At 62.0% G+C, this 24389-nt stretch overlaps 3 protein-coding genes and 1 long non-coding RNA gene across 8 annotated transcripts in view; 2 read left to right on the forward strand and 2 right to left on the reverse strand.

The window, feature by feature from the left end:
- Window positions 1–18: 18 nt before the first annotated feature.
- TRAPPC2L (trafficking protein particle complex subunit 2L) lies at window positions 19–4727 on the forward strand. Of its 3 annotated transcripts, none has more exons than XM_060130012.1 (5): window positions 19–161; window positions 1855–2027; window positions 3159–3246; window positions 3384–3463; window positions 4520–4727. In XM_060130012.1, exons 1-5 carry the CDS (start codon window positions 129–131, stop codon window positions 4563–4565), a joined length of 420 nt encoding a protein of 139 aa, XP_059985995.1. In that variant the 5' UTR covers window positions 19–128; the 3' UTR covers window positions 4566–4727. The 3 variants fall into 3 exon arrangements, with proteins under 3 accessions (XP_059985995.1, XP_059985997.1, XP_059985996.1); XM_060130014.1 differs by having other exon boundaries at window positions 100–161; window positions 1878–2027; XM_060130013.1 differs by lacking the exon at window positions 19–161 and adding an exon at window positions 258–924.
- A 684-nt stretch (window positions 4728–5411) lies between these two features.
- Window positions 5412–8174, forward strand: LOC132509257 (uncharacterized). The gene is made up of 2 exons (XR_009536945.1): window positions 5412–6579; window positions 6863–8174. It is a non-coding gene; the product is annotated as an uncharacterized LOC132509257 (long non-coding RNA).
- A 548-nt stretch (window positions 8175–8722) lies between these two features.
- Window positions 8723–12265, reverse strand: PABPN1L (PABPN1 like, cytoplasmic). Its single transcript, XM_060129994.1, has 6 exons — window positions 11607–12265; window positions 11053–11191; window positions 10680–10732; window positions 10073–10179; window positions 9888–9975; window positions 8723–9402 (listed from the first exon to the last, which is right to left on the reverse strand). The coding sequence occupies exons 1-6, from the start codon at window positions 11853–11855 to the stop codon at window positions 9091–9093; spliced, it is 948 nt and encodes a 315-aa protein (XP_059985977.1). The 5' UTR covers window positions 11856–12265; the 3' UTR covers window positions 8723–9090.
- The window catches only part of CBFA2T3 (CBFA2/RUNX1 partner transcriptional co-repressor 3), a 29603-nt gene continuing 16885 nt past the window's right edge, over window positions 11672–24389 (reverse strand). For 2 of the 3 annotated variants that reach the window (XM_060129983.1, XM_060129981.1), the window contains 5 exons: window positions 23047–23132; window positions 22275–22473; window positions 21781–21849; window positions 21290–21480; window positions 17934–20064 (listed from right to left, as the gene is read on the reverse strand). In XM_060129983.1, the coding sequence (XP_059985966.1) occupies window positions 19765–20064; window positions 21290–21480; window positions 21781–21849; window positions 22275–22473; window positions 23047–23132 (845 nt within the window). In that variant the 3' untranslated portion in view covers window positions 17934–19764. Of the gene's footprint in view, window positions 11811–12271; window positions 12385–17933; window positions 20065–21289; window positions 21481–21780; window positions 21850–22274; window positions 22474–23046; window positions 23133–24389 lie in introns of those variants that run through there. The other variant, XM_060129982.1, reaches the window with a different exon arrangement.

The raw sequence follows: 24389 nt of genomic DNA on the forward strand, positions 1-24389 counted from the left end.
ACAGAATGAGAGGTGGGGCGGGGTCAGACCGGCTGAGTGACAGGGATGTGACAGGCGGGTGGGGCGGGGCCTAGCCGGCCGCATTACCGTCGTCGTCGTCACGTGACGCGGCCTGTCGGGCTCCCAAGATGGCGGTTTGCGTAGCGGTGATCGCCAAGGAGGTGCGTACTCCGCCGGGCAGGCCCGCTGCAGCGTCAGCCTAGCTCTCCGGTTCCCCTCCTTCCCTGCCCCAAGGGCTCCGGAGGGTGGGCCCGGGGGCTTTGCCGAGCGTAGGTGGCCAGGGGCGGGCCCGGCGGAGGCGCCGCCCAGACCTGCACCTGCCGCTGCCGAAGCGTCACGGGCCGGGTCTTCCTCTTCCGTGCGGGCCGCCGCTCCGCCCAGCCCCCCGTCCGCGGGCTTTGTGGTTTCCTGCTACCGAGTCTAGGCGTCCACTTCTGTCCATCCTGTTCGGCCGCGCGCTCCCAACGGCCAGGCCGTCGACCCCCGGACGAGTGATTGTTTCCTCTCCGCTCAGCAGCCACAAGTCAGACCGTTGCACACCTCTGCCTGGAAGCCTCAACAGTGGCTTCTCATTACCGTAGGATCATGTCCGAATAATCCCCTCCCCGTACCACAGACACGCTCCACTCCAGCTGACGGACTCCCCCGGCAGGCTCTGCTCCCTCACGTCTGGGCCTCTGCACCTGGAACCCCTTCCTCCTTCTCCCCCACCCCTGTCCCCTCCACTGGCCACCGAAGATTTCACTTTCTCTAGAAAGCTCTTTCTGAATCCTGAGATTGGGCTGCGTGGCCATCCACGCGCTCCTACTGCACGGAGCCGTGGTGTCCGCCCCGGCGTTTTGAAGACTAGGCTTCTGCGGCGGTTTTCCCGTGAAGCTCTTGTTACGCTGACTTCCGTCTTATCACTTGCTGCGTTATTTGTTGGTGGGTTTGTGGACTGTCTCCTTCATCTGTCATCTCCATCAGGGTAGGGACAGCGTTGTGTACACTATATCTGTGCAGTGCCAGGCCTGTGGGAGCCTGGGAAGACGCTGTTAACTCCAGGGTTAGGTTGCTCGGAAATGGCCCTGCAGAGATGGAGGTCTGAGACAAGCCTTGACGGGTTTAGAGGGAGCCTGCCAGTGCCTCTGAGACTGCAGGAGCTGGAGTGTTGGGAAACAGCCAGTATGACGCGGCCAGGAGGAGGGCACGTGCTAGGATGGGGCCCTGCTCAGAACGTGAGTGACAGGCTGCGCTCAGACCCACTTCAGAGGCGTCTTCTCTTTTCTGCCCATCCTACCCATGCCCCTTTGCAGACAGTATGAAAACCTCCTCAGATTAGATTGGGTGCCCTGAAGGCAATGCCCACGGCAATTTGAAGGATATTTTAAAATTTATTTATTATTTATTTTCGGCTGCGTTGGGTCTTCGTCCTTGGGTCTTTTTTGCTGCGCGCGGGCTTTCTCTAGTTGCAGCGAGCGGGTTGCTTCTCTTGTTGGGGAGCACGGGCTCTAGGCGCGCGGGCTTCAGTAGTTGTGGTGTGCGGGCTCAGTACTTGTGGCTCGCGGGCTCTAGAGCGCAGGCTCAGTAGTTGTGTTGCACGGGCTTAGTTGCTCTGTGGCATGTGGGATCTTCCCGGACCAGGGCTCGAACCTGTGTCCCCTGCATTGGCAGGTGGATTCTTAAGCACTGCGCCACCAGGGAAGTCCCAGTTTGGAGGATTAGGCAGTGGGTTTTGGGGAATGAGAGCGTATTCCATGGCTAATTGGCACTTGGCCGATCTGCCCTCCTGAGTGCCCCGTGGCCTTGTTTTCCAGGCCAGCGCACATGGGGTGGATCCTTGTCACTTCAGCCCCTGTCATCCTTTTCTTGCAGAATTACCCTCTTTACATCCGCAGTGTCCCCACGGAGAACGAGCTCAAGTTTCACTACATGGTGCATACGTCCCTGGACGTGGTGGACGAGAAGATCTCAGCAATGGGGAAGGCCCTGGTGGACCAGAGGGAGCTCTACCTGGGCCTGCTGTACCCCACAGAGGACTACAAGGTGTATCCTCGCACCTGGCAGTGGCTTCGAGTCTGGGGATTCCCTGCAGTCGCAGGGTGCGCTGTAGCATTAGGTCCCCCTGAAAAGCATCTCGTAACATCACTTGAAAAGAAAAAAGATGCAGGCTTTTGGCCAGTGGGGAATTAGAGCAGCTTGAGGACACTTAGGACCTCACACCCTTTTTCTTTAATTAGGAGGATAATGTGGGAGCAGCCAGGCTTGAATTGCCTTGTGACAGTCTCCACCTGTCCCTTGGGTTTGTGGAGGAACTGGGGACTCTCTGGCTTCATGCCGTCTCAGCGGGGCCACCACCTCCTGAGCAAGGGGTCATTGTTCACGCATCTTTTTTTTTTTCAGTATTTATTTATTTAGACCGCACAGGGTCTTACTTGCAGGATGTGGGATATTCCTTGCAGCGTGCAGAATCTTTAGTTGCGGCATGTGGACTCTTAGTTGCAGTATGTGGGATCTAGTTCCCCGAGCAGGGATCGAACCCCAGCCCCCTGCATTGGGAGCGTGGAGTCTTAGCCACTGGACTACCAGGGAAGTCCCCACTCATCTCTTTGCCAGGCCCGGCCCCACCAGTCACTGTAAGATCTTGACCAGTCCTTGGGACAAATGGCTCAAAACCTATGGAGTTCAAAGACATTCCCACAAGCAGTAACGAGCTCGCCCAGTGTCACTGCCCGGAGCCACTGTTCCGCAAGATGGAGTGGCCTTTAGAGGTACAGGTACCTTAGGCAGGATTCGCCTCATTTGTGCAACCTCTGGTCTTGCAGTTAACCCTTCCCAGCTGGGAACTGATGCAGAGAGAAGGCGAGGTGCCCCAGGGTTTGGGCAGGTTGCCCCGGGGCTTGATCATGATAAGGCCCTCTGCTTCTCCAGTAAACACCAGAGCTGTCTAAGGAAGTGTCCATCACACCTGCTGCAGTCCTGTGTCCTCCTGGCACTGTGGGAGTGGCCCAGCCTGGGCCACTTGCTGTGATGCAGGTGTCATGCTTCTGCAGAGCAGCTTAGCAGCCGGAGGACATGCACAGATGGCCTTCCTCTCGCAGGCTCTGCACGGTGATGCCGTGCTTGGGGTTGTCACAGAGTCCCCGCATTAAGAGCGTGTTCCCTAACCAGCTGTGCAGTTACGGCTACGTGACCAACTCCAAGGTGAAGTTTGTCATGGTGGTGGATTCCTCCAACACGGCGCTCAGAGACAACGAGATTCGCAGTGTGAGTGTGGGGGCCGGTGGGCGCGCCTGGCCGCTCTGTTTTCCGTCTTTGTTCAGAAATGCTGAGAAGCCCGAGCGTGGCAGCAGCTGTGTGTACTTACACGTGTGAATTAAACACGTTGTTGGTTCTGGTTCCAGATGTTCCGGAAGCTGCACAACTCCTACACAGACGTGATGTGCAACCCCTTCTATAACCCGGGGGACCGCATTCAGTCCAGGTGGGCGTGGCGCCTTCTCGGGTAGCCCCCGCCTTGCTGAGAGGCAGCGATTCTGAGAGGCAGGGAGGGAAGGTCTTTTTAAGCGACGGGCACTGTCCGTCTAAGGCAGCCATTCTGAAGAGGCAGAACCCTGTTTTTCCAAACAAACTCTTCCTTGGATCTCCAGGTCAGCAGAAGGGGAGTTGGGGCGCGGGGGCCGCAGAGCTTGTCCATCTGGTCTCCCAGGTCGGCCCAGCAGGTCCTGGGGCGCCTCCCCAGATCCCAGTGAGGGCCCAGGCATGTGGACAGGAGCCTCCGGGAGAAAACGTCCTCCTGTCGCTGCCCGATTTTGTCTTTGACGTTGAACTTAGACGATTAGGAAGTTAGGGTGCAGGTGTCTTCCAAATAGCCTTCAGGTAAACACAGACCTAACATCTGGATGTCACAATGATGCTTCCCAAAGAAGCATTCATGAGCACGTGCTCCAAACCTGCTCTGGGAATTCCCTGCATCCCAGACACAGTTCCCAAGGGGTTTCTTGTAGCCGGCCGGTGACCCCAGCCAGGGAAGATGACCCCTTCCTCTGCTGCCTTCCCTCAGTGGTGACAGTGTGTCTTGGGTCATCCTGGGTGCCCCCTCCCCCCCCCTCCCCCCTCCCCCCTCCCCCCTCCCCTCCCCCCCTCCCCCCTCCCCCTCCCCCTCCCCCTCCCCTCCCCCCTCCCCCCTCCCCCCTCCCCCCCTCCTCCCCCTCCCCTCCCCCCTCCCCCCTCCCCCCTCCCCCCCTCCTCCCCCTCCCCCCTCCCCTCCCCCCTCCCCCCTCCCCCCCCCCTCCCCCCTCCCCCCTCCCCCCCTCCCCCCTCCCCCCCCCACCCCCGCCTGGAGACCCAGCAAGGGCAGCACCGTGGGAAACCGCACAGGAATGAGGTGGGACACTCAGATTCTCACCGCCTGATGTGGCGGCATGCATGTCCTGGCCTCAGCCAGTTTTACTCACCTGGACCTCAGAGACTGACATCTCTGCCAGCCAGGGATGGAGGGCCTGGGTCTGCTTCTCTGATTGTCTGTTTCTCTTTGCAGGGCCTTTGATGGCATGGTGACGTCCATGATGATACAGGTCTGTTGAGGAGAGCTCTGCAGCCCGTGGCTGGAAGGAATCGTTCTGTGCATAACTGTGTTGTTCAGATGTATCTTTATTTCTACTTGTCTCCTCTTGGGTGTCATGGACGTGCCACTGGGGGCAGGGCCTCATGCACGGTGCCTGTTGACTAAAGGTCTTGTGAGATCAGGTTTGGCTTTTTCCTTCTGCGTCAGCAGAAGGTTTAACTAAAGATAGTTTAGGGACTTACCTGGCGGTCCAGTGGTTAGGACTCTGCGCTTCCACTGTAGGGGCCGCAGGTTCAATCCCCGGTCAGGGAACTAAGATCCCGCATGCTGCACGGCATGGCCAAAAAACAAAAGGAAGGAGTTTATGTGGACTTTCCAGGGACAGAGCAGATCAGGGACCAGACAGAGCAGGAGCTGTTGTCCCCACTAGGCACGAAGGGGCAGGGGGAGCCGGGTGGCAGGAGCTCTCAGAGCTTGGAGCCCAGAAGAGGACCCGTGGGCCGGCCGCCCCCTCCAGTGGCTCAGCAGGTGGGCTAATCTGGAGGGGTCCGCCTTCTGTGCCCAGAGCCGGATTAGAGGGGCACGTGGGACGGCCTGCACACCTTCCCCCGGCGGGAGGGCCCTTCCTCCTTCTGGTCTGGCCCGGCCCTGGAAGGCCACCCTCCCGAGACCGTGTAACTACAGCGTCCTCATCAGCTGCTGCTGGGCATCGAACGAGCAAAGTGCAAGAGTCCCCTCCTGCCTGTTAGTGCCCTGAGGTTCCTGAGGGCCCGGGGCCGGGTGGGTGTTGGGAGAGGAGCCCCCTTCCCTGCTGACCCCCAGGGCCCTGCGCAGGCTGTGGAAGGGGCGCTTACACTTGAGGAGGGGCTGGTGTCATCAGATTTCCGCCTTCTGCTGCCCCAGAAGCCTGCTCAGTCAAGGTTGATCACAGTTCTAACTGACCATGATTGAGGCCACGGCCCCTTCTGGGATCAGGTGACCCAGGTTCTAGTGCACTTTGTCATTTGGTGACGGCGTCTCTGAAGTGGAAGAGGCCCTCCTGGGCCTGAGCCACCTACACAGTCTGCTCTGTGTGGTCTCAGCGTGGCTGGCTTCCTTGATCAGGCACCCTAAGACACCACGAGCCCCTCCTGCCCCCTCAGTCACTCTGGAGAGGGTCTCTGACCAGGAGGAAGGTAGGAGGGTGGCTCAGACCCACTAGGAACAGGGAGGCTGTGAGCCGTGAGCGTCGTCGGCCCAGGGCTGGAATTGGGATGCACTCTGCTCGTCTTTGGGTTTCCTTCCCTTCCTTTGAGCACAGAAGTAAACAAACAAAAAACAGCTCAGAGTGTGTGTTAAAGACACACGTCCCGGGCTCCCCCCCACCCTGCCTCGCCTGCCACAGGTGGAATTGCAAGACCTAGAAGAGGGCTGAGAAGTGCGACCAGCAGGTGTTGGTCTGATGCAGGCCACCCTCACACGGGCTTTCTCCCCACCGTCCATCCTCAACTTTCTGGTTGAGCTTTCACTTAGTAATCTCTCCTGCCTGAGTGATGGCTGAGGCAGGGACTACAGGTTGCCAAGGCAACTTCCATTCTCTCTTGCTTGCTACTAACAGAACCCTAGTGTTACTGGGGACAATTGGCTAGACAAAATACGCTTCCTGCCCGCACAGGGGTAGGTGGTTATGGCGTTTAAGTGGCTGGCGTTGGGAAGCACTTGCAGGAAGGACACTTAAAAGGGGGATTCAGCTGGCAGTACCTTCATCTTTACCCTTCCTCCTTCCTGGAACTTAGATGTGATGGCTGGAGCCCAGGCAGCTATCTTGAGAGCATGCAGGCAACATTCATCCCCTGAGGATGGAGAGCAGAAAGCTAGAAGGAGGCTGGGTCTTTGCTGACATACCAGCCCTGGACTACTTATGTTCAGCATTTTTTTAATGAGGAAATGAAACCCCTGTCTTGTTGAAGCCACTGCTGTTTGGGTTTTCTGCAGATGGAGCCAGAGCAACCCATAATGGTTTTACACTCGAGGTTCTTCACGTGCATCGTCAGGTAGCGTTCCCGTTTAGGTCTGAGAAAATCAAGGCTTAGACGTGACCTGCCGGCCTTTGCTTTGCCCGCAGAACGGTCAGATGGCAGTTTCACTTAACTCTTTGCATCTCTGTACTGTGAGGCTCGCCTCACTGAGGGCCACCTGCCTGCCCATCCTCCCCACAGGGCTGAGCCCCGTCAGATGCAGCCCCTGCTCAGCCCTTGGCTGCTGCTCCAGGTGCTTCTGCTGAAGTTCTGTCCTCTCTCCCCATCAGCATTCCTTCTCCCTTCTTCCCCGGGCCAGACAGCCAAGAGGATCCCGCGTGTCTTGGCTTTCTCTGGGTATAGCTGAGAAAGTGTGGGTCAGAGCCCTGGACACCCACATGGGCTGCTTGGGCCTGAAATCCACAGGAAAGGAGGGACTCAAGGGCCCACTCTCCTCGCAGTGGCCACGCAGAAGGGATTAAGAAGATACATCTGAAAAGGGACCAGTTCTTTGGGATAGAAGCCTGTCTGCAGGTCCTTCCACAAAAGCAAGATGCACAATGAATGCATCAAGACCAATGCACAGCCTCGCCAAGGAGGAGACTGGCACAAGGTACGGCGCGGCAGGAGCTGGTGCTTCATAAAGTTCAGCTCCAGGAACTACGCCTGGGAGGCCTCCCTCTCCTGCAGCCCCCAACTGCACATGATCCAGGCCTGGCTCGGCCCTGAGCCACCCAGCAGCCTTGGCAAGGTCCCTGCCACTCAGCCCCTCCTACCCACATTCTCCAGGGGCCAGTGGTGGTGCGTGTGTGCGCGCGCGCACGTGCACGTGTGCACATGAAAACAGAAATCTATTCTCTCACGTTTCTGGAGGCCAGAGTCAGAAATCAAGGTGATGGCAGGGCCGGTTCGTTCTGCAGGCTCTGAGGGAGGGTCTTTTCAGCCTCCCCAGCTTCTGACGGCTGCCAGCGACTGCTGGAGTTCCTTGGCTTACGGACGCATCACCGCAACCTCTGCCTCTGTCTCCACGTCACGTTCTCCGTGTGCCGGTGTGTCTCGTACCCAGTGTGTGTCACTGGGTTTAGGGCCACCCAGGTGATCCAGGGAGATCTCCAGGTCATTAGCTTAATCACATGTGCAAAACCCCCTTTTCCAAATAAGATCACATCCACAGGTACTGGAGATTAGGATGTGGACATATTTTGGGGGGGATTTCGTTCACCCCACCACAAGGGCCAGTGCTGACCCCAGATCACAAGTGGAGTGTGAACCTGGCCAGATGGACACGCAGATGGAGAGCACAGGCGCGCCCTCCCGAGAAAACACTGGTGCTGGAGAGGGGACACTGGGGACTGGGGACCGTCCACCTGTGGATAGCTTAAGGACCTGATAATCAAAAAAGTACAAGGTGGGCTTCCCTGGTGGCGCAGTGGTTGAGAGTACGCCTGCCGATGCAGGGGACACGGGTTCGTGCCCCGGTCCGGGAGGATCCCACATGCCGCGGAGCAGCTGGGCCCGTGAGCCATGGCCACTGAGCCTGCGCGTCCGGAGCCTGTGCTCCGCAACGGGAGAGCCCACAACAGTGAGAGGCCTGCGTACCGCAAAAATAAATAATAAATAAATAAATAGTACACGGCAAAGAGGGTTGCTTTAGAAAAGCCCAGGCTGAGATCTGTTAGTGGTTATTTAAGGCCAGGACCGCGTGTGTCTGCAGCTGGGCCCCAGAGCTTCCTTTCCCGATCCCAACGCAGTCAGAGGGCAGAAAGCACGCTGCACCATCAGGGAGGGAGAGAGCGGGGCGTCTGCCACAGGGAGGAGCGCAGGCAGGGCGCCCGTCATGGAAGCCCCTCTGCGTCCCTGTGTGAAGAAGCCCAGGCTTGCGCCAGGTGCCCGGGCGCACCCTCCTGCGGGGCCTCACAGGTGAGGACCCACAAGGCGACGTCTGTGTCACTCGTCACGGGGGAGTGTGTGCCCCGGAGGCCACCAGGCCCGGGTGAGGCGCGGGGGCTGGCGGTGACGCTGTACACCCCGAAGCTAACGCTTGGCTGCCGGGAGTGAAGGGGGTAGAGCTGGGTCTGGGATCCACAGCCGCAGCCCATCCCCCGCCTTCTCTGCACAGTGTGCACCGAGGAAACAGCGTCCAGGTGAGGCGAACAAAGCGGGGCGGTCTGTTGCCAGGTGCTTTTAAAAAATATTCAAGTTTAATAATTTATGCTTTACCAGTAAGACACACATTTCTACTTTTCTGTAAAAGGCGTTAGTGGAACAGTCCTGAGTATGCCGCCCCGAAGCTGACCCGACGCTGCCTGGGCCTCACCTGCCCGCAGCTTTGCCCGGTCCCCTCCAAAGCCCCGACTAGCCCGCGTGCCAGGTCCACCCCGTGCCCTGCTTCGCGACCGGTGGCTTCGGCCGTGGGGTCTGGGCTGTCCTCCCGCCGAGGGAAGGGGGACGGATAGTTATTCTGCGCGGAGTAAATGGTCGCACGAGGAGCACGGCTGTCTACTCCTGACCCAGAGGCAGCCCCACTCTCAAAATCGGGCCCTCCCTTCAATACGGTGAATACCACGGCGAGAATCTTCCGCGCCCCCTGCCCGGAGAGAGGCCGGGGAGCGAGCGGCCTCCAGGGCTCCGCCCACCGGACCCAGCCAGGCCCAACAGAGCCCCGCCCACCGGGCCCCGCTCCAATAGGATCCCGCCCTCCCAGGGCCCGGCCCACCGGTTCCGCCCCCGTGGTCTGAAACGGGCCCCGCCCTGGAAGTTGCTGTGGGGGAAGGGTCCCCCCCTGGCGCCTGGGTGTCCCCGAAGGCCCCCGCGGTCCGTGGAGCTGATCCCTGGTAAATTGGTTCTTTTGGGCAGCACCTGGAACCAAAGGCCGAGTCCGCCTGAGACCTCTGTTCTCACACCCTCCTCCCCAGCCCAGGGCCAAGACCAGGGCTAAAGCTGCCTCCAGGAAGCCTTCCTGGGTTTCCCTGCTGAAGGCTCACAGGCAGGTGAACACAGGCCCCAGCACCCACCAGGCCCTGGCGGCCCCAGGGCATGGGGCTGCCTGAGGCATCAGATCTTAACCTGTTCCCAGGCCCTGTCAAGCCAACATCTCCCCCTGCAGGGGGGGTCAGGAAGGAAGCCTCCCCAGGGCGTACACCCAACCAAACCCACTGGGGTCTGAGGTGCCCCCACACCAGCCGGAGGATGTGCCCAAACACCGGACACTGGAGAAGGGTCAGGCTGGTGCGGCTGCCTGCTTTGCCTGTCCCCTCGGGGATTAATGGGTTAACGTAGACAAGCTCAGAGCAGAGCGCTCCCCCCATCCCCCGCCCCCGCAGTGACTGGTGGGGGACACGCACCTTGATGACCCGGCCTCGGAAGACGCTCTTGTCCAGCTCCACAGCGGCCTGGGCCGAGCTCTCGGTGGCAAACTCTATGTATGCATAGCTGGGGCAGGGCAGAGCCAGGTGAGGGCCACGCTCACCCACACAGAGGTGTCCCCGCCCCCCCGGGCGCCCGGCCCCTCCCCGAAGCCCCAACCGACCCCTTGGGGTGTCCAGAGAACTTGTCGCACAGGATGGTGACCCGCTGGATCTCCCCGCAGTGGTTGAAATAGGCCTCCAGCTCCTGGGCTGTGCCCCCGTAGTCCACCTACAGGCATGGACCCTGGTGGGGGGCCTTCTGCAGGGGCCCCCGCCTCCCAGGGTCTCCTGCAGCACGTTTTCTTGGTAGAGAGGGGGTGACTGGGCCCCAGGGTGAAGGTGGTCGCCTAGACCTCTGCGCGCCCCCCTGCTGGGGGAGTGGACTGGATATCCAGATGAATGCTCCCCAAGTTTACTGGCCTATGCAAAGGGTGCGTGGCTTTTTCAAGTGGAACTCGTTGCCAATAATCTGCCCACTGGGAGATTTCACGTGGAAATTCCGAATCCCAGCCCACAGTGGGAAATCAGGCCTGACCACAGAGGGTCCACGCTCCCTCATGGGGACAGCCCCCTCATCAGAGCCCCCCCTCCTGCTTCTCGCTTCCAGGCCTATGTGGCTTCTGAGTTTGCTACCCATACTGTCCCTTCCTTTAATCCTCACAGCCAGGAGGCGGCTGCAGAGCCAGTGCTGCTGGGCCGACCCCACCTCGCCCCCCTCCCCCCACTCACGTTGCCCACGTAGACGGATCTGTGATCGGCCTCCACCGCCTCCGTGGGGCTGTCTGTGGAGAGAGGGGCTTCAGGACCAGGGGGCTTGGCCTGGCAGGGGCCTCCGGCAGCTGCTAAGGGCAGGCGCCTCAGGCTGGTGGCTCAGTCCTCGCTCCTCGGGGAAGAGGGACACCCGGGTTCTTGGGGAAGAGCACCCCTTGGGGCCTATGTAGAAGGACCACTGCCAGGCCGGACCTCATGGACACCCTGGCCTTTCCCCGGGAGCCCACACTTTTCCTGCAGCAGCACGCAGCTCAACCGCATTTACCCTCGTGCCCGAGGACTTGCGGGCCACAGCCCAGGGAAGGGGTCAGCCTGGCCCTCTGGTTCCTACCCGTCTCGGGGCTCAGCAGCTTCCCGGCCAGCAGGGCCCTGGCGTCTTCCTCTTCCCCCTCTGGGCCCTGCTCCCCGGGCGGCTCCGGTCGCTGGGCCTGCTCCATGGCCCACAGCTTCAGTCTGATGGCTTCCAGCTCCTGCCAGCACACGGCCCAGGCTGAGCCCGGAGGCGGGACAGCCCCCAGGCTCCGCTGGAGGGAGGGCAGAGGGGAAGGGGGCCTGACCCTGCCTGTTCTCAGGGTCATGCTGGGGGCTCCCTGGGCGGGGGGAAAAGGGAAGACCACACGGACTCGGGCCTGGAGAGAAGCCCCTGTAATCCACCCCCAACACACAAAGTCCCCTTCAGGCCGGAGAGGCCACACTGCCCCTTCCAGCCCGTGCACAGGTGGGCGTCCCTATACCCTCTTCCAGGCGTGGGGACAGTGGCCCTCTTGGCCCTCTCACCCCTGGGGTCAGAGCTGCAGCCGTCCGTCCCCCTGCCCCCATGCACAGCGTTCCCCAGGTTCCCGAGATCCCGGCCGGCCTCCACCAGGCGCTCGGCGCCACTGTTACCTGGTCAGCTAACGGGCACTCGGCCAGGTGCCCCCTCTCCAGGACAGACAGCAAGAAGCCTGCGTCTTCCTCGCGCTCTTCCGCTTCCCCCGTCTCCTCCTCCTCCGTGTCTCCAGCCCCCGGGCCCAGAGGGCTCTTCTCAGCCTGGCTCCAGGCCCCCCAGCCCTGGGCCTCGGGGTCTGAAGAAGCCCTCCTCAGCCAGGCCTCAGTGGGGGGCGGGAAGAGAGCGCGGCTGAGGAAGGGCCACATGGCGGATGGGGCAGGAGGGGCCGGCAGAGCCTGCGCGCTCGCCTCCACGCTGCCTGCCGGCACCTGCCTGCACCCTCCCGGGCTTTAAGCCCTCCCCCAGGCCAGGTGTTCCCACTAGAGGCCTCAGAGGCCTCCCGGCTGCGCCAAGCCTCCACCCTGGCTTCCGAGCCCTGAGGGGTCAGAGGCTGGACCCCCGCCCCGGTGCCCTTCTTCCTCACTGGCCGGCCCCTCTGGGACACTCCAGGTGGAGAGGGTGCAGCTGCGGCACAGCCGGGAGGGCCTCCTGGCGACAGCTCGGCCTCACCCGCCACGATGCAGGAGCCAGGAAGCTAAGGGGTCGCAGGTCCCCCCACCTCGCTGTGTCACGCCTCCAGTGGCCGGCCACGGTTAGGATGACGCGGGGGGAAGCAAGTTACCTGAGTGTGCAGAGCACGGGTGGGGCACAGGGGGTCAGAGCAGACTTCCTGGAGGAGGTGGCATTTGAGCCGGCCTTCAAGGGTTGGGTCAGGCAGAGCCGGGTGAGCGTGGCCTGGGCGGAGGAAACAGCTTGAACAAAGGTCTGGGGGTGGGGGGTAGGGGAGTGCCACGAGGTCAGCGGCTTCTCGGGCCGGGCCAGGGCAGGGTCCTGGGCCAGAAGGAGTGACATCCCTCCTCCTGACCTCTCCTGGATTCCCTGCGGTCCCTCCCCTCCCCACCCCAATTCTGGGCCAGCTCTTAGGTGGGAACCACGTAACGAAGCCGGGTCCCTGCCCGGGCCGCAGGGCACGATGATGAATTCTGTGCAGGTCAGGCCTGGATACTGGGGGCCTCAAGGCAGTCTGTCAAGTCCCGCCCCATTCCTCTCTCTCCCCCAGGGCAGCTGCAGGCCTGTGTCCCTGGGTGCCCTGCTATCCTCCGTCTGTCCTCCCTAGCAGCTGCTCTGGCCTCTTCTCCCCCTGGCGTCGTCTTGGGGGAGCTCCTGCCATGCCTTTTCCATCCTGCTGACGTGTTTATGGGGGGCCCTTCTGGGCGCGTGTGCCCACCCAGCCCACATCCCACCCTCCAGACCATTGCTGGTAGGGTCTCTTCCCTGGGAATGTGGAGTTGGGGGAGGGAAGAGTTGCAGCCTGTGAACGAACCCTGGGGGCCGTGGATGGGGGGACGAGGCGTGCGCCCTGGAGGGAAGCGGGGGCCGCCGTGGCTGCCTTTCTCCTCCCGGCTCTGTTCTCACCTCCGTGGAGGCTGAACCCCCCCGGGCCCTGCAGGGAAAGGAGCCGGCCTGAGTTGGCTGTAAGCCTGCAGGCCTGGCCTCCCAGCTCCCGGCCCTCCTTGCCTGCAACACCCCCTTCCCCCCACCCCCCACCCCCGGCTGCACATGGCTTCATGCACTTGCATGTGTGAGGCTCCAGGGGGCACTATTCTCACTGTGCTGCTGCTTCCAGGAAGCCTTCCCGATTGCTCCATCTCCCTCTTGTGGCCACGGTGCCCGGGCCTCACCCTCTGTCTGACCTGTGTAAGTTACACGTCCCCAGGTCCTTCCCGGATGGCCAGAGTGCCTCAAGGGCAGCACTGAGGACAGGGCCCCAGCCCAAGGCTGGCTGGATGAGGACAGAAGTGCGGCTGCCGCGGGTCTTTCTCCCATGGTTCGGGGCAGGCCCCCTCTCCTGCGGGCCGAGACCCCACGGAGGGCCCCTCGCCCAGGCCCTTCCCTCTACCTCCAGGTGGGAGGCGGGACACCAGGGAGGCTGCGTCCAAGCCAAGGGCCGGCTGGACTCGGGCCCGGCCCGGCCAGCCTCCCTCTGAGCTCAGACCTCTGCAATGGAAAATCGCTGTCATCCCCTCTGTGCCGGGACTGCTGACACACCAGGCCCGGCTGGGGCGCCGGCCAGTTGCCTGGCGTGCGGACAGGCTTGCCCCCATGCTGGCCTTTCCAGTGACGCCTTTCAAAATACACCATGTTCCAGGCTGGGCCCGAGTATTAATAACACCTCTTTCCTCCCAGGGGCCACCCGTGAGCCCACAGCCCTAGCCCTGCACACCCACTAGGGGTGGGACCTGCCCTGTGAGCCGGGACACCACGTCTGGGACACCCTGGCTCCTCAGGGTCTTGTGGGAGGTGCCCACATGGCCACAGGCAGGGGGGGCTCGAGCCCTTGAAGCCACGAGCGTGTCATCTGGGGTCCGAGGTCGTCCCGACCACCTCGAGGACACAACCTTCGAGAGTTCACCCCACTTGGCCGGAACTCAGGAGGCAGAGGTCATCCGCCACGTCCCGCTCACGCCCCGACCCTGCACTACACGTTTGTCCACCCCTGTGGCGTGGTGCACCCCTCTTGTCCCTCCTGCCTGTCACCAAGAAAGCCCCCCAACACAAATCTGGTGAATCAGTGTGTGAAACGGGCTTAGGCGGAGTCGCCAGGGACCCAAGGAGAGGCGGAGCCCGTGATGGTGAACGGCGGCTTTATTCCATGACACAGAACCCACGCGGCCGCGAACAGAGAGATGGGGGGACACGGGAGGGCGGCCACCAGGACCCTGCCTGGCACCGAGGAACGTGACCCAGCACTCTCGGTCCAACCCCTCTGGGGGAATTAAAAAATAAAATCACATGAAGAGGAAGTGGACAGTCAATCCATTGCCCACGAGGCTGCCCGAGCCCCTCGGCCCACGGAGGCTGGCCTGGCTAGGCCCCCCCTTGTCCTTCATTCTAACGTTTAAAGCCAGGCTCCCCTTGAGTCCCGACGTCGAGTTACTGCTCTAAGGGGTCTCTGGGGAGGCACTCCAGGGTCTGGCTGAATTGAAGCAAAAGCAACGGGAAGCAGGCAGATTCCAGAGTTCTCTGGAACGCCGGGGACTGTGCAGGTGGCTGCCCAGACAGCCGGCTCCCCGGGCCTCACCTGTGCACCGTGTCCAGGCTCGCTGCAACCTCTTCTTCCTCCTCTCCTGCCAGCAGGAGGTGATCCCGCGGGGGGTGCAGGAAGAGCCCCGTAGGTCGCGGGAGCCCGCAGGCAGGCGTGGGGCTGAGGGGCCCAGGGAGAGCCGGGGCTGGGAGAGTGTGCTGCACCTCTAGGGCCACAGGGACACCCACCCCACGACCCCTGGATGGAAGACGGGCATAGGGGTGAGGCAGAGCCGGGCATGAGCCCCCGGGAGCAGGGGCTCCAGGAGTACTGGCGTCTTAGGGAGGCCAGCACGGGGCTCTGTCTTGCCCCTCCCTTCCTGGGGACACCTCCAGGCAGTGACCCCTGGTGACAAGGAGAGGAGTGAGTGGCGCCAAACCGCAATGTCTGGGACTTGCCAGGGAATGTGCGCTCCCCGACTGGTGGTCCCGGTCACAGGGCCCCTGAGCAGCTGTGCGGGCCACCTCTAGCGCCTCTCCTGGCCCACGGCCACCACACTTGCTAGGCGGGCCCAGACTGGCCAGAGCTGTTGCTGGGACATTGGTCCAATCTGCCCACGTCTGCAGCAGAACCTTATCTGTCCCGGGAGCAGGCCTGGACCAATGGGAGGGGCACTGGGAGGGGGTGGCCAAGGCCACAGGGGACCCGAAGCACCCCCACGGCTTTGGATCACTGCGGGAGTTGGTGACGCTACACTGGGTTCTGGCTGGGGATGGACTGAGGCGTGGTTGTGTGGATTAGATGGGAGACACATGTGTGGTGTGCAGACAGGTGGATGGTGAAAGGATGAACGGAGGACCAAGTGATAGCTGCGATAGAGTAATGGATGGATGGGTGGATGGACAGATGGATGGGCAGATGGACAGATGGGTGGGTGGATGGATGGATGGATGGATAGATGGACAGATGGATGGGTGGATGGATGGATGAGTGACTGGATGAATGAATGGATGGAATGGGTGTATGGATGAATGGCCAGAGAGATGACAGGATTGGTCAGAAGGGTGAACTGATAAAAGAATCAATAAGTAATTGTAGGTAGGCTGAAGGGACGGGCAGGATCATGGCCAGACAGACACGCTGCAGTGAGCTGGGGCAGGCAAGGTGGGTGGCGCCAGGGACTGGACTTTGGTGTCATTTTGAGGATGTATTTGGAGAAACTGGCAAATAGGAGGAAGTTAGGGCCTGTCCCGATCCCTCTCCACGCTGTCATTGGGATGAAACCGGAAGCAGCGCTCCCTCCCACCTGTGTCCCTCCGCCACTGAACCTCTCGGGCCCTGATGAGCAGCCCCACAGGGCGGCCCCTTCCCGGGAGGCAGGCTCCTCTTGCACTACGGCCCTTACCCTCCTGGCCCCAAGGCTTTCTCCAGCTCTCCTCTCTTCCCTGGTAGCACCCAAGGCTTTCCTTTGGTCCTGGGGACGGGAGCCCTCGTGATGCTGACGGGGTCGGGGCGCGCCAGCCTGTCCACGGGGGGGGTGTAGGCACTGGTCTTTGTCAAGAGAACACCCCCCAGACACCACCCCCTGGGGACAATGACACGTCCTAAGAGAAAGAGAGGCGGGGGTGGGAAAGGTCGAAGGGTCACACGTCAGGGCGCTTTCCACCGGGGGTGAGGGGACCCCGGCGCCAGCATCTGCTGTCCCAGCCTGGGCATCTCCCTGACTCGGCCCTGTGGGCCGGGAGCTCCGGCCGCCGCCCGCCTCACTCTGCCCTCCTGCGGCGCTTGGCCTCAGAACAGGGTAATGCTGCCGTTTGGGTTTGACTTGTGGGGGAGGGAGGGTCTGCGAGCAGCCGCATCGCACTGAGCTTTGGGTCACCAGCGGGTCCGATCTCGGCCCCTGGGGAAGAGACCCTCACGCGCACACCGACGGCCCACAAGCTCGGGAGGCAGCAGGGCAGGCCGGTCTCTGAGCTGGACCCCCTTCTGTCCAGACGCCCTCTTTGCATAAGGAAGGCAGGGCGAACACAGACCACCAGCAACTCCACCTCTGGCCGCCCCCGCACTCCCCGACCAGAGCTACTCATTGGGAGTTTGCCTTCTCTGTGAGCACTTTGGCCAAACAGGGCCCGAGCACAGCGACCAACAGACATGCCGGCTCCCAAAGCACGGAAGGGGCCCTGGACGGAAGGAGCCGCCTGCTTGGTGTGACCCAGCCCACACCCGGCATCCACTGACATGTCGCCCCCGGGGACACCCCCTCCCGCCCCCTCTGGGCCTCAGCCTCCTCGCTGCCAGCCCCGCCCACCTGGCTGCCACCCTCTGACCCTGCGGACCCTCTCTGCTGGCAGGGGCTACGTCTGTCGGCCTCTGGCCGGCCCCTCGTGCCAGGCTTCTGTAGCCCTGGCCAGAGGAAGGTCTTGGTATATGAGATACAGGTATGGGGGTCACGCAGGAAAGATGGCCTTTCCTAGCTGGCTTGAGGCGACCTCTTCCCAACAGCTGGGGTGGAAGGGGCCGTCCCCACCTCGGACCCTCAGCCTGTGGTCCGGCCCTGCAGGCTGGTCTGGCCCGATGGCACCAGCTGGCCAGCCCTGGCGCGCCTGCCTGAAATCAAAGGGGACCCTGCGAGGGGAAGAGGAACAGAGGCCGGCAAAGCACACCCGCGGGGCTGCAGGTGAGGAGCTCCTCCCAGCCAGGACTCATCCCGCAGTCCTGACATCAGGGCCTCAGACCTCCACACCCACACCCCAGCGCGCCCAGGGGGCCACCCTCCACCGGCACAACCTCGTGGGAACGGAGTCCGAGGGGAGAGGCGGGGCTCCGTCACAGCACGTGCACAACCGCCCTTCTGACAGGTTCAAGTCTCGCGAGAGAGAAAGCAGACTGGAAACATGACGGGTGGGCGCCCGCTGCCTCACGAGAGCCGAATCCCACCTGGCCCCTGGTCTTCTGAAACCCACAGAAGCGAGCCTCTGAGAGGCGGGTGGCCCTGCAGCCCCAGGCGGCCCGGGAGCTTTCTGGGGGGTGAGATAGGTCTAGCTCGATGGTCAGAGTTAGGGCTCCTGCCAGGTGGGGTTCGGATGGGACCTGGTCTGTGTACCGATGGAATCCTTCCTGGCAATACTCAAAGGGTGAATTCTTACAACTCTGAAAAGTAACAGCGATCAACAAACCTATCGCTCCCCGTAGGACCGCAGTTCGGCTTTCTTTGAAAACCTAGTTCCTGAACTTTACATACTTCCATGGTTTCTCTTAATTTTTTTTTTTATTTGGCAAACATCTCTTCTTTATTACCATCATCATGAATATCATCATTTGGACCTCTGCAAGGACTATATACATTCACATTATCGCAGACTATTGACCTCTTCCTCTCGGTGGGGCCCCTGGGCACCCGGTTTCAGTAGCTGGTCACTATTGCACTCCAGTCCAGGGAACTCCTTACAGCCATGCAAGAAAACACAGATCGGAGACCGTGTTTGCTGTCTGTTCTCCCACTGGGTACAGATCAGAATTTCCTTATTCTTTTATTTCCTCCTTGAGATCGCTGGGGGAGTTGAGTGTGGTGGGGGGACAGGGCTAGGCTTGGCGGGGGGATTTCGGAGAGAACATCCCCTGAGGAACAGCTAGACAAAAATGCAGGGTTATATACAGCTGATCAAGTCTCCAGAAGGTGCGGGGAGGGCGGATTGCTTTCCTTTGTCGTTTTTTTCCTTTTTCTGCAGAAGTGTGGAGCTGCAGGAGACACAGGGGCTGGGACGGAAAGACGAGGTGGGCGGGAGGCTTCTCGGAGCGGGCAGCAGAGGTAGAGGATGACAACGAGAAGCAACAGTTGACGGCGCAGTTGCTGTCTCCTCGCGCTTTGAAACGCAGTCAAGAATCAACCCAAAAGATTGTCACAGTTTCGTCTCAGAATTATGTTCTCTCTGGGAAGGACACGTGAGCACTTCTTTTTCACCAATGGAAAGAATGAAATGTGACGGAAATTCACAGATGGAGTGAGGACAGACGAGGTACCCTCCCTGCGCGTGTGCAGACGCACGCTGGGCGTGCCCCGGGTGCACACGCAGACGGGCACGCACGCGTGGGTGCCGAGGGCCGAGCTGCCCACCCCACCCGGCCCCGGCGGAGGTGCTGCTGTCGAGTTGAAAAGAAAGAAGTCGCTTCTTGTCGGACAAAACACTTCAAACCCCAACATCCCAACCCCCCCGAACAGAATCAAAGCAAAAGACCGACATCTGAACAAGCCCAGGCGTAGAGTAAGACAGTGAAATAAATACTTTGGCAGCGACAAAAAAATTGTGGATTTGGACTTGTCGTGTTTGCTTTTTGGATTTCCTTTGGAGCAGAGGTGTGTCCGGCGTCCTTGGCTGGCTAGCTGGCAAGGTAGTTTACAGGTATGCTTCCTTCACCTTTTTTTAAAAAAACTTTTTGGATTTCTACTTAAAGCCAAACAGTTTGACATTAAAGGAAAAAAAAAAAAACCCTGAAAGCAAAAATTACTTCTTGAGTCTGAAATTGACATCTTTCTAACCGTCCTCGCTGCACCGGCCACACACCCTGGGGGGTGGCTTCCGGGACACAGCGGCTCAGATCTCCGGCTACAAAAGAACAGTTTTCTTTTTCCCTTTTGAATCAGGAAGGGGGAAAACAAACCCCACAGTTTTCTTTGTCCATTTCTGAGTAGCTCTTTTGCCAAACAGCCCCCCAAAATTCTTCAATGAAAATATAAGCCACCAAACAATTAGATTTTTTCATTGAAGAGAAAGTGTGTGAAAGTCATAAAGAGAGAAAAATGAGAGGAAAGAGAGAAAGAGGGAGAGGCGGGTGTGGACAAGCCGGTCACCTCCGGCCGGCGTCCGTCCGGCTGCCTAAAGCTCGTCGGGTGGTTTCTCGGGATGCGCGAGAGGTTGAGGCGTGATCGTCAGGTAGCTGAGAAGTTGCATTGATGCAGTCCTGTTGGTTCTGTTTTCTTTTGGAGAGAAGCAGTAGCAGCAGTGACTCCCAAGGTTGGCTCCCAGGTCTGGGCGCGCGTCTAGCGGGCCGGGCGGGGCCGGGTGGGTCGATGGGCACCGGGTCCGGGCGGGTCAGCGGGGCGCGGCGTCCAGCGGGCCGGGCGGGCCGGGGGAGCCGGGGCGGGAGGGCCCCGTGGAGCCCGCCTCGCTGGGGCTGGCGGCGGCCGGGGGCAGGCAGGGGCCCAGGCCTGGGGTGGCGTCGGGCTGTCCGGGCACTGGCTCGGCCGCTGCGGCCGAGGGGCCCTGCAGGCTCTGGCCGCACACGTGATGATGCTTCTCCCAGTCCTTGTGCTGGCAGAAGGAGCCGCAGTAGCGGGCCGCGTTGCAGCCGCTGCACGTCTCGCTGGCCTTGCGCCCGCAGTTCCAGCAGCTCTGGATGTGAGGGGGCACGGTCAGAGGTGGCCCGGGCCGGCCCCCCAGGTCCCCAGAGTACCCTTCCTGGCTGCGGACCAGGGAAGCACACACTCCAAACACACCTGCTCAGACCCAGCCATGACATCACCGGGCAACAAGAGAAAAGCCCCAGCTTGCGATGACCCTCTGCAGACTCGGCCCCTCAGCTGGGCCGTTTGGGGGGACGGGCTCCCACAACTCCAGCCCACCCCAGACAGGTTCACGGTGGGCCACAACCCCCTGCCTCTCTTCCAGGAAGCCCTCCTGGCCTCGCCAGGGCCCCGATACCAGAACGTGGCAGCCCTGGCAGAGTAGAGGTGGGCTGCACAGCCACAGCTGCTGAGGTCCCGTCCTTCCCCTACCACTGGGCCTCTGATCCTTTTTTCTGTAACAAGCGACGACCCCAGCTGCCCACATGAGCAGAAGGTGGGCGGGGATTCCAGCGAAAGGCCGGAGGCAGCAGCCCAGGCTGTGGGACGGGGAAGCTAAACCACCCTGGGAGAAAGGCCCAAGCGCCCATTTAGCCCCCAAAGCCTCCTGCTGGCCACACTCTGCAGGCATGCCCCCCGCCCCACCCTTGCTGCTCCCCAGATTCCTGCCGGCTCACTCCCTCAAGGACTGCTCGGACGGACGGTACCGCTAGCGGGCTTCCCTGACGCCCACCGTCCTCCCTGCGCACGTCCACGGCCTGAAGCGCCACAGGATGTCCTTCTGTGTCCCTGCTCCCCTTGCCCCCTCGGGGCCAGCTCAGCACAGACGGCTCCAGGGGCCTTTGGACAGTCCCAGGACCCCTGGAGAGCCTCCCCCTCCTCCCGACCTCTCTGCCGTCCAAGCGCTTCTCAGACAAGGAGAGAACGCAGTGGACGCGCAGGTACCAACACGGTGACTCTCACGCCCCACTGCTCGCCTCTGCTCTCACAGCTTAGAGGGAACCTTGATGTCTGCCAGCCTGGGTTCAAGTAACGGCCCCACCACCTCCTAGGGAGTGACCTGGGGTAAGCCATCTACCCTCTGGAGCCCTCAGTGTCCACATCTGTACAATGGGGACACCCACAGGACCTGCCTCACCAGGCCGTGTGGGGTCAAGGGGCCCCGGGGCTGCCCAAGGTCACGTGGCTGGGAAGCACGTGACCGGGAGGCGGTAGAGTGGGGTTCTGGCCCCGGACTGGGTGTGGGGGGGGGCAGGGAGGGCGGGCGGCCCTACCTCGCTGGAGTCCTCCTGCTGGTTGACCACGGTGAGGGCGTCCTCGGAGGCCTGCCGCCGCGCCTCGGCCAGGGCCCGCTCCATCTTGGCTCGCTCCATGCTGATGAGCTCGTGGGCCTTGCGCTCGGCGTCCAGCACGGCTTTCTGCAGCTCCGACATCGCCTGCCGCTTCACCTCGTTCACTGCTTCCTCTGCAAAGGACGCCCCCGGCTGGTCGGCACCTGGACCGGCCCAGAAGGGTCTCTCTCCCCTGCCCACAGCCCCGGGGGCACGAATGATAGCGGGGGAAACCTGCAAAGCCAGCCCTCTACTGTAGTGTAGAGGACCGTCCCCTGGAGGGCGGGGACCGGGCCCACGCCCACATTCTGAATCAACAGGCCCGGGCGCGCCCGCAGGGACCCCTACGCAGACGCAGACGCAGACGCAGACTCAGACGCAGATGCAGACGGGGAGGGCGAGGGGGTCTGGGGCCCCGGGCCACCCCCACTCACCAGCCTTTCTCCAGATCTCCTCGGGCACGTAGCTGGACAGGGTCCGAGGCACGGACTCCCGCTGGACATCTGAAACACAGGAAGGCCGGCATCACACACAGGACGGGGCCCACCCGACTGGGCCATGGGGGCAGGGTGTGTGATCTTGGGGCCCCAAGATACCAATGGTGGAAACCCTGTTATCAGTTGCTGGGCGGGGGGAGCAGGGTGATGTCAGGAAGGGAGACCCTCGGGAGCCGATGGGCTTTGGATTCGGCTGGGAGCTGGGCCGAGCCTGGCCCCTCTGCGTCTCCACGGCCATCATGCAGGGGCCTCCCAGCGCCGGGCCCCTGGCCTATCGGAGCCGAGAGCTGGGCCTCCCAGCGTGTCAGGCAGCCCCTCGTTCCCAGGTTACACGGTGTTGGGTGCTATTTCACTGCAGGGCCGTGTGAGAGCGCTGCCGTGGCGAGTGGTGGCCCCGGCCCCGGTGCCCCGCGCGCGCCCACAGAGCACACCTAGCTGAGAGCCCTCAGCGCCCGCGGAGCTGCCGAGGGGCCGGGCGGCGGGCGCGGGGCCCTTCTTGCTGTCCTGGGCGGCGTCACTGTGGCGCCGGATCCAGTGGTTGAGCTCCTCGCGGTCGGCCTCCTGGCAGCGGCGCAGCACGGTGAGCGAGCGCCGCGTCTTCTCGGCCATGTCCATGATGCAGGTCAGGAGCTGCGGGCACGCGGGGCCGGGTGAGCCACTCGATGACGAGGACAGCCGGGACACTGCCCCACACTCCGGGCCCGGCCAGCCCGCCCGCCAGGCCTTCCCAAGGGGGCTCAAGGCTGCGGCCTGAAAACCCACCTCCACTGCCCGGAAAGACACCGAGCAGCTGGGCGGGGCTGGCGGGGCGCCCGGGGCACCACCCCTGCGGGGAGGCTTGTCCCGACCCAGGGCTGGGGCTCTCCCTGCAGCCCTCGAGGTGCGGCCTGCCCCGCGAAGCAGACGGGCCAGCGCCGCTCTCTTGGGCTCCCCTCCCCAAAAGGACGCGGGGCAGGGATGACCCTGAAAATGGTGTTAAAGGGGTCCCACCCCCGCGGCCAGGGGGCCTTTCTCCGGGAGACGGTCCGCGGGGCCCTAGAAGGGAGGGCGCTGAGGGGCCGACCGGGAGCGCACGGGCGACCCTAGACAGGCGGGCGCGGGGCCCAAGGGGCGCACACGAGCCCTGCCCCCGCAGCGCCCGCAGGTTGGGCAGAGCGCCTGCGAGTTGCTGCGACGCCCCGTGGCCCGGGCCTGGACACTCACGTTGTTGAGGTGCTTCCACTCCTCTGACCACTCGCGCTCCGTGAGCCTGTGGTCAATCACTTCCTCAGGCCGGGACCCGTGCACGGCTGCGGAGGAGGCCGATGGTCAGGCCCCGCCCCCGCCCCCGCTCCCAAGCCCCGCCCCCGCTCATCAAGCCCCGCCCCCGCTCACGCCCCTGCCGCAGGCCCCGCCCACGGGCTGTGCCCTCCCGTGGAGAGGTGAGGAAGAGAGCCCAGGGCACTGACCGTATGCCCACTTCCCTGGGGGCTCAGAACAGGCCTGGCCTCTACTCATGCTTCGGAGGAAGAGACCCCTGTCCCCATCCCGCGCTTTGGCCACCCCTCCCCCACCTCCAAATCCAGCCACTCTCACTCTTTCTGCCCCCTGCTGCTGGCATAGTGGCCTCAGACCTCAGTCAAGGGGCTTCCCCACCGCTCAGGGCCTCCTGTGGCTGCCTGGCTTCACCCATACTTTACTGCTTCCCGGACTTCTATGCGTCCTTCAAAGCACGGGTCCCAGGCTCCTTCCTCCTCAGCAGCCTTGGGCTCTCAGGCTCCCTTAAGCCCCATGTATCTCTGGTTGTGTAGTAACTATAGGTGCTACTTTGCTTATCCTCAGTCCTGCCAACAGACTGTGTCAGTCCCCAGGGCAGGGCCAGTGTGGCCTGTTCACCTCTGTGTCCCCTGGGCCGAGCTCCAGCCTGGGAAGAGGGGTGATCCGGCTTATCTGCTGGGTCTCAGGTGAGCAGGTGTAAGTGTGGTCTCCTGGGAAACAGTGGGGTCGGGAAAAGCCAGAGCCCTGACACTCATTCCCCATGGGACCTGGGCCCTTTGTCTTGCTTGTGGCCTCAGTTTCCCCCACCCTGCCTGCCTCCCGGAGGTGTGATAAGACTCCCGGGAGACGAGATGGAGGGGAGGGCCCTGGGTGTGGAGCAGGGCTCTGTGCTAAGGGCTTTACGGGTTCATCCCTGCCTCAACCTCCAACCGTGTGTGGGGGGAGGGGTCCTGCCGTTATTTCCATTTTATAGATGAGGAAACTGAGGCTGGTTACAGGGACATGTGGACCAAAGTAAAGCGAGGTCGGCTGGAGCTGGGGCTGTGCCCTTAGCCGCTGGCTGGTATAGCTCCAGAGACTGAAACAATGGGGTGCCCACACCCCGTAATCAGAAACAAAACAAACAACTGAGAGCTGAGAAATTCACACCAGCAGGGCAGCGTCTGGCTTCCTCACAGCAGCTCCTCCTACACTTTTTGAAATACTGAATATGCTCATCCCACTGTGACCCAGCAGGGCCCATGCTTCCTGGGCTGGGGTCTACTTAGGCCTCTTTTACCCCCCAAACC

Source organism: Lagenorhynchus albirostris, chromosome 19 (assembly GCF_949774975.1).
Source record: "Lagenorhynchus albirostris chromosome 19, mLagAlb1.1, whole genome shotgun sequence".
Taxonomy (NCBI): domain Eukaryota; kingdom Metazoa; phylum Chordata; class Mammalia; order Artiodactyla; family Delphinidae; genus Lagenorhynchus; species Lagenorhynchus albirostris.

Bases quoted from the DNA above. Each gene is read 5' to 3' on its own strand.
- TRAPPC2L (XM_060130012.1), top strand. From the start codon at position 129: ATGGCGGTTTGCGTAGCGGTGATCGCCAAGGAG. The intron at 162-1,854 runs GTGCGTACTCCG...CTTTTCTTGCAG, and splicing joins TAGCGGTGATCGCCAAGGAG to AATTACCCTCTTTACATCCG. The intron at 3,247-3,383 runs GTGAGTGTGGGG...TTCTGGTTCCAG, and splicing joins GAGACAACGAGATTCGCAGT to ATGTTCCGGAAGCTGCACAA.
- PABPN1L (XM_060129994.1), bottom strand. From the start codon at position 11,855: ATGTGGCCCTTCCTCAGCCGCGCTCTCTTCCCGCCCCCCACTGAGGCC. The intron at 10,733-11,052 runs GTAGGAACCAGA...CTCTCTCCACAG, and splicing joins GCTGCTGAGCCCCGAGACGG to ACAGCCCCACGGAGGCGGTG. The intron at 9,976-10,072 runs GTCGGTTGGGGC...GCCCTGCCCCAG, and splicing joins TTCTCTGGACACCCCAAGGG to CTATGCATACATAGAGTTTG.